At 46.4% G+C, this 7,491-nt stretch overlaps 1 protein-coding gene across 1 annotated transcript; it reads left to right on the top strand.

The window, feature by feature from the left end:
* Positions 1 to 1,099: 1,099 nt before the first annotated feature.
* Positions 1,100 to 7,024, top strand: CCN3 (cellular communication network factor 3). Its single transcript, XM_075272072.1, has 5 exons — positions 1,100 to 1,206; positions 4,219 to 4,438; positions 4,697 to 4,948; positions 5,226 to 5,431; positions 6,108 to 7,024. The coding sequence occupies exons 1-5, from the start codon at positions 1,147 to 1,149 to the stop codon at positions 6,402 to 6,404; spliced, it is 1,035 nt and encodes a 344-aa protein (XP_075128173.1). The 5' UTR covers positions 1,100 to 1,146; the 3' UTR covers positions 6,405 to 7,024.
* Positions 7,025 to 7,491: the final 467 nt, after the last annotated feature.

Here is a 7,491-nt window from a genome sequence, read left to right as displayed (position 1 = left end):
GATGGATCTGAAATAGTGTGTACATTTGACCCTCATGAATGGTGGGATAAATTAGTACTAATCACCATTATGCCTAAAAGAACCCATCATTTCCTATTCAAGAGTCTACACTATTCCTAAAGCGTAACTTAGGCGTGGTTCACACCAGTGTTGGCTCTCTGTGCAGGGATATATGAGGAAATGACGATAAGTAAGGCAGGTCAGTCTCATTATATTATTCCAGTATCAATGAGAAATTCTCCAAGTCTAAGGGGTATATAGAAATAAAAGTTCCTCCAACAAAGGGTACACGTAGTAAAAAGATTCCTAATCTCCAACCCTCATGTATAAAATTATTGCCAATAAGTATAAGGTAGACCTGCAGATGAGATTGATCTACTCCCTACCTAAACCTGCAGCCTAGATGGACCTGCACTCTCTAGCTAGACCTGCAGACTAGATGGACTTGCAAATTAGATGAACCTGCATACTAGACAGACCTGAAGATTAAATAGATCTGCACATTAGATTTGCAGACTAGATGGACCTGCACACTAGAAGGACCTGCACACTATAGTACACAAACCTAAAGATGAGGTAGACATAAATTAGATAGATTTGCAGACTAGATGGACATCTCTCCATCACTAGTCCACGTTTCAATGTCCTTAAATGAGAAAATTTTCCTGGACATGACGCTGTATGTCCTTCTGTAATACACCCTAAATTATATAACAGCACCAAGCGCAAATGTGAGTACAGTAGTTTCCACCTCCACGTCCCTTTAGACTGTACGAGACGTCTGGAGATGTGGTTAGAGAAGGCATTCCTCATGTTCAGATGAGTAATCAGTTCCTCTGACACAAGTCAATGAGCGGGATGGAAAATACATTCCTTCTCACAAGTATTACATGTGTTCTTTCCCTCCGGAAAACTATTACATTGCCATCTAGTGTCCATAACCCAGAGATTCCAGAGGGAAAGCTGGTGGGAGGAAAGTATTTGGAAATCGTCATGGTCTTAGCTACTGCCCATCCCAAGAAACCCAACCAATAGGATAGCACCAGCCATCGCAATGCCCTATATATAGAGGGGGCGAAGGCGAATGAAATACACAGAATACTAATCCTTACAAGTTGGAAACCAGGACCCCTCTGCTAGTGGGACATGATGATCTGCGGACGTCGCCTGCTGCCTGCCCTGTGCACATTCCTGCTCATTAATACAGTAAGTCATGATACGCTACAGTCTATGTAGGTGATAGAATTGGGATCTGTATTATAGTCTGTGCTATAGTGTTACATTGTCTTATATAGAGATAATACGGATGCAAAGAAAGGAAATTCTACCATTTGCAAAGTGTCTAAATTCATAATGATGCTAAATATTCAGTTGTCCCCCTAGGACGCTGTACGCACTTCCATTCTGGGGGTATATGTACAGTACATACAGCTTGATCATAAAAAGTTTTATAACTTTCTAATATACTTTGTGCTTCAATTTTACGTTTCAAGAACTCTGCTTGCTGTCAGAGAATGGGACTGTAATTTTGCTTTCACACAGCTGTTGCTTGTTACAATGTATCAGTGTAAGGCGACATATGCATATGACATCCATGTGCTGCATTCATTCGAATTGGATAGGAATAGGACCTGTCCTAGGTTTTGCTCACGGCTCCATACATGGGACCATGAAAGTACTCTGTTGTGTGTATGGAACCATAGAAATGTATAGGTCGGTGTGCTAGCCGCGAAAAACATGGCGAGCATGCTGACAGGTCACTTGGTCGTGTGCATGAGGCCTAAAGCTAGGTTGGACCTCCCGCCACAGACTCTGAAAAGTCCTGCACAGAGGAAACCCCACTGACCCATTATAGTCTATGGCAGGGGTAGGGAACGTACGGCTCTCCAGCTGTTGCAAAACTACAACTCCCAGCATGCATACTTACTCTGCTGTTCTTAGAACGCCTATGGAAGTGAATGGAGCATGATGGGAGTTGTAGTTTCACAGCAGCTGGAGAACCGAAGGTTCCCTATCCCTGGTCTATGGGGTCTATGGGTAACTGCGTTTTTAGTGGGCAGGCTCTCCATATTTGGGGTCCCCATGGGGCCCAAATGATGAAGAGCCGAACGCTAGTGTGAACCTAGAGTAAGAAAGAGAAATCAAATGCATTGCAGGACTGGTATAATAATATTTGGGACGGATCACATAGGATTGCCTAGACTGGATACAATTGTAACAAACACTCAGCTGTAGAAAACTAGGTGGGAATGGGTTTGAGCCTCTGACAATAATAATTCACTGACAGCAAGCAAAGGTATTGAAAATAGTGAGAAGTTGGAGCACAAAGGCCTTGTCTATAACAAGCTGAGCTGTGATTGGTTGCTAGGGGCACTAGCAGCTAGGTCCGTGTATATTAGTAGGCCTTAAATACAGTATAATAATAGATTATATTACAATAATTATACATTATGCCACGGCCACAACTCGCGTGTCTTGTCTCTGTTGGTTACTGAATTATGGATTTATATAACTGTGGGGTTTTAATAGTGACAAATCCGACTGCTGGCTGGGGGGGCCTCAGGATCGTATGCGCCCTGCCGCTTCATCCGGTGTCTATGGGGCTAGCGAATACAGCTGAGTACAAAGCGTGTCTGTTCTCATTTGACACATAGACGCTGAATGGTTGCGGCAATGCACATGAACAACCTCCATTCAAGTGACCAGTGGTGATCCCAGTGAGGGGCGGATTTGACATTTCTGGTGCCCAAAGGACTTGCCATGTCTTGGGGCCGCCTAATATTGGTGCCTGCTAAACAGTATAATGCCCCCTTAGTACCCACATACAGTATACTGCCACCTTATTGCCCCTACACATAAAATAATGCCCCAATAGTGCCCCATACACAGAATACTACTACCATAGGCCACCTGCACAGTATAATGCCCCCTTAGTACCCCCCATACAGTATACTGCCAACTTTTTGCCCCTACACATAAAATAATGCCCCAATAGTGCCCCATACACAGAATACTACTACCATAAGCCACCTGCACAGTATAATGCCCCCTTAGTACCACCCACACAGTATACTGCCACCTTATTGCCCCTATACATAGTATAATGCCCCCTTAGTACCACCCACACAGTATACTGCCACCTTATTGCCCCTATACATAGTATAATGCCCCCTTAGTACCCCCCATACAGTATACTGCCACCTTATTGCCCCTACACATAAAATAATGCCCCAATAGTGCCCCATACACAGAATACTACTACCATAGGCCACCTGCACAGTATAATGCCCCCTTAGTACCCCCCATACAGTATACTGCCACCTTATTGCCCCTACACATAAAATAATGCCCCAATAGTGCCCCATACACAGAATACTACTACCATAGGCCACCTGCACAGTATAATGCCCCCTTAGTACCCCCCATACAGTATACTGCCAACTTTTTGCCCCTACACATAAAATAATGCCCCAATAGTGCCCCATACACAGAATACTACTACCATAAGCCACCTGCACAGTATAATGCCCCCTTAGTACCACCCACACAGTATACTGCCACCTTATTGCCCCTATACATAGTATAATGCCCCCTTAGTACTCCCCACACAGTATACTGCCACCTTATTGCCCCTATACATAGTATAATGCACCCTTAGAGCCCCCGAATTCCATGATGGTATTTTCACACGGAATTTGTCTAATTCCCTGTCAGTGGAAAAGGTTAATTATAATTTTCCGCCTCCCATTCTTCTTAATGGGAGTTCTCAGGCGGATTTTTCCGAAAGAACAATCAGGATGTAAAAATCAGCTGGAAGAAAAAAATCAGATACTGGCTGCCATTGAAATGGAAGGCTGATTTTTAGGCGGAATTTGAGGCAGGTTCCATCTTAAATTCAGGGTCAAATTCCTACGTATGCACCACCCCTTAGGGGACATTAACACTTACGCCTCTGCGCGGGTAAACTGGTTTTTTTTGGCCGGACACGAAGTCGGACAAAAAAGTCGGCTAAAAAAACCCCTGTTATTTCGCAAAGAGGCTGCAGGCGGACACCGGCGGTTCATCAGTATGTGGTTAGCTAGGCCTTACTCATGTCTGGAGCCCCGTGTAATTTCTCCCTAATTCTGGTGGTGCAGTCCCCATCCTCAGATATTGGTCACCTATCCTGGGGTGTAGATTTTATGCCCTGTCTATAATTGCTATATGTCTATCCTGCAGGTGGTCTCTCAGAAATGCCCAGCACAGTGCGGACCATGCCCAGAAGAACCGCCAAACTGCGCTCCTGATGTACCAGTCGTGCTAGATGGCTGTGCCTGCTGCCCAGTGTGTGCCAAACAGCAAGGAGAGATCTGCTCTGAGGTGCTGCCATGTCAAGAAGACCTAGGCTTATACTGTGACTTCAGTGCAGAGCTGCAGAGCGATGTGGGCATATGCATGGGTAAGTGCACCACTAAACATGGGCAAAGGGTGGGCCGTATAGGATGTGAGATCTGAGTGTAATATACATGTGGCTGGTACTTTCATTGGACCACATGGCTTGGTGTTTCCATTTGGTGGCTTCCAGTTGGCTATATTGTAATGTTGTAGTGGTTTCCTATAAACTTCGGTTATGGGGAGGGTCAGGCTGCTGGATTTTTTTCTACTTTCCGGTCCATTCATTTCATTGTTTTTATCCTTTTTGGCTTTTTTGCATTAGTTCTGGAAGGAGGTAAATGTGTGTTTAACGGAGCCCTCTACAACAATGGAGAAACCTTCCAACCAAGCTGTAAATACCATTGTACATGTGAGGATGGACAGATAGGATGTGTCCCCAGATGTAACCTGGACCTTCAGCTCCCGGGACCTGATTGTCCCTTCCCAAGAAAAGTGACCGTTCCCGGGGAATGCTGCGAAAAGTGGGTGTGCGATTCAAGAGAAGAAGTGGCGTTCGGAGGCTTCGCTATGGCTGGTGAGATTTTACATAATTATCTTACTATTACTTATGTTATAAGACGGGTTGTCACGGGCCATAGTTGTCAGCTGTCTGAATTTGCCGGGACACTCCCTAATAGTTCAGCCAATTCCACCCAAAGTGGCCATCTTGGTTGGTTTGGGGGTATTATCCAGGAGGGCTGGGGGAGTGCCCGGGGGTAAGACTTAAATGTACCTATTTTACCATCTGCAAAATTGGTAAGTAGACTGTATGACCAAAATATCAAACCCATTGTGTTCTTGTATTTGCACAGCTTATAGACCGGAGGCCACATTGGGAGTAGACATGGGCACCAACTGTATTGAGCAGACAACAGAGTGGAGCGCCTGCTCTAAGACGTGCGGCCTGGGACACTCGTACAGGGTGACAAATCGTAACCGCCGCTGTGAAATGCAGAAACAGATCCGCCTGTGCATGGTGCGACCATGTGATGAAGAGACCCAGGGACTGATAGAAAAGGTAACCATTTATACCCCGAGACATGGAGATGGATGACACTCAGATCTTAGTGTCTCTAAGGGTTACACAATTTTGCAAGGTTATAGACGGTGGGGTGCGGGGGGGTTATTACACCCATCTACACCATTTTTCTGGTGTAGATCGGTGTAATTGGGGCACATTTTTGGAGCAGTGCCCCTACTTGCGCCAAAGATGCGCCACATTGTTTCTCGCCACCTTTTGTGAAAGTGGGCAGAGACCAAGGTGGACCAGGGACGCACTGGCTCAACAAATTTATTATAATAGCCCGTAAAAGAAGAGATACACGTCACTCCACTAAGGAATGGGGGCTCAAGTAGGGATCCAATCCAAATCAACGTGGGTGTGCATCTCAAAACCCTCGGAGTGCCAAGAAAATTGCCCACATTTTTTCTTATGAAAAGCTTCCACCTTAAAGGGGTTGTACAGAATTAGTAAAATGGGGCCGCTTTCGTCCAGACACAGCACCACACCTGTCCATGGGCAGAATCCGCCTCAAAATCGGCTCCAAATTTCTCAGTGTCCAGGAGAAGACATTCGCCCTATTTCCTAAGGGTTGTTGGAGGGTGGGCCCAAGGCACAAGTGCCATGTATATATTCTCTTTTCTCATTAATGCAATGAACATTTTACTTAATTTTTTTTTTCTTTCTCTTCCAGAAAGGGAAAAAATGCATGAGAGTGAAGAAATCCGAAAAAGCCATCCATTTTGAATATAACAACTGTGTCAGTGTACACAGCTACAAACCCAAGTTCTGTGGCGATTGTACCGATGGGCGATGCTGCACCCCCCACAGCACCAGGACCGCCCAGGTGGAGTTCAGCTGTCCTAATGGCAGAGTTATGAAGAAACCAGTGATGTTCATTAACACATGTGTCTGCCATAATAACTGCCCCCGTGACACCAGCCTCCTCCAGACTGACAATGCCAGGTTCCCCAGCCCTAGAAGATACTAGTTCACCTATTATGTTCTATAGTGGACGCAGGCCATTGCATCTGCTGTATACTGCCCCGCCATCCTGATGTACAGTACAGCGTCCCTCCATGCTGATGTACAGTACACTCCCCTCCATGCTGATGTACAGTACACTCCCCCCTCCATGCTGATGTACAGTACACTCCCCTCCATGCTGATGTACAGTACACTCCCCCCTCCATGCTGATGTACAGTACACTCCCCCTCCATGCTGATGTACAGTACACTCCCCCCTCCATGCTGATGTACAGTACACTCCCCCCTCCATGCTGATGTACAGTACACTCCCCCTCCATGCTGATGTACAGTACACTCCCCCCTCCATGCTGATGTACAGTACACTCCCCCTCCATGCTGATGTACAGTACACTCCCCCCTCCATGCTGATGTACAGTATACTCCCCCTCCATGCTTATGTACAGTAAACTCTCCCTCCATGCTGATGTACAGTGCACTCCCCCTCCATGCTGATGTACAGTGCACTCCCCCTCCATGCTGATGTACAGTGCACTCCCCCTCAATGCTGATGTACAGTACAATCCCTCCTCCATGCTGATGTACAGTATACTCTCCCTCCATGCTGATGTACAGTACACTCCCCCTCCATGCTGATGTACAGTACACTCCCCCTCCATGCTGATGTACAGTACACTCCCCCTCCATGCTGATGTACAGTACACTCCCCCTCCATGCTGATGTACAGTACACTCCCCCTCCATGCTGATGTACAGTACACTCCCCCTCCATGCTGATGTACAGTACACTCCCCCCTCCATGCTGATGTACAGTACACTCCCCCTCCATGCTGATGTACAGTACACTCCCCTTCCATGCTGATGTACAGTACACTGCCCCTCCATGCTGATGTACAGTATACTCCCCCTCCATGCTTATGTACAGTAAACTCTCCCTCCATGCTGATGTACAGTGCACTCCCCCTCCATGCTGATGTACAGTGCACTCCCCCTCCATGCTGATATACAGTACACTCCCCCTCCATGCTGATGTACAGTATACTCTCCCTCCATGCTGATGTACAGTACACTCCCCTCCATGCTGATGTACAG

The sequence above is a fragment of the Leptodactylus fuscus genome, chromosome 4 (assembly GCF_031893055.1).
Source record: "Leptodactylus fuscus isolate aLepFus1 chromosome 4, aLepFus1.hap2, whole genome shotgun sequence".
Classification (NCBI taxonomy): Eukaryota; Metazoa; Chordata; class Amphibia; order Anura; family Leptodactylidae; genus Leptodactylus; species Leptodactylus fuscus.
Note: the sequence above shows the minus strand (reverse complement) of the source record. Positions and strands in the feature narration are given on the sequence as shown.

Coding starts and splice junctions, on each gene's coding strand:
- CCN3 (XM_075272072.1), top strand. CDS start 1,147: ATGATGATCTGCGGACGTCGCCTGCTGCCTGCCCTGTGCACATTCCTG. Junction 1,207..4,218: donor CATTCCTGCTCATTAATACA/GTAAGTCATGAT, acceptor TCTATCCTGCAG/GTGGTCTCTCAGAAATGCCC. Junction 4,439..4,696: donor CGATGTGGGCATATGCATGG/GTAAGTGCACCA, acceptor TTTTTGCATTAG/TTCTGGAAGGAGGTAAATGT.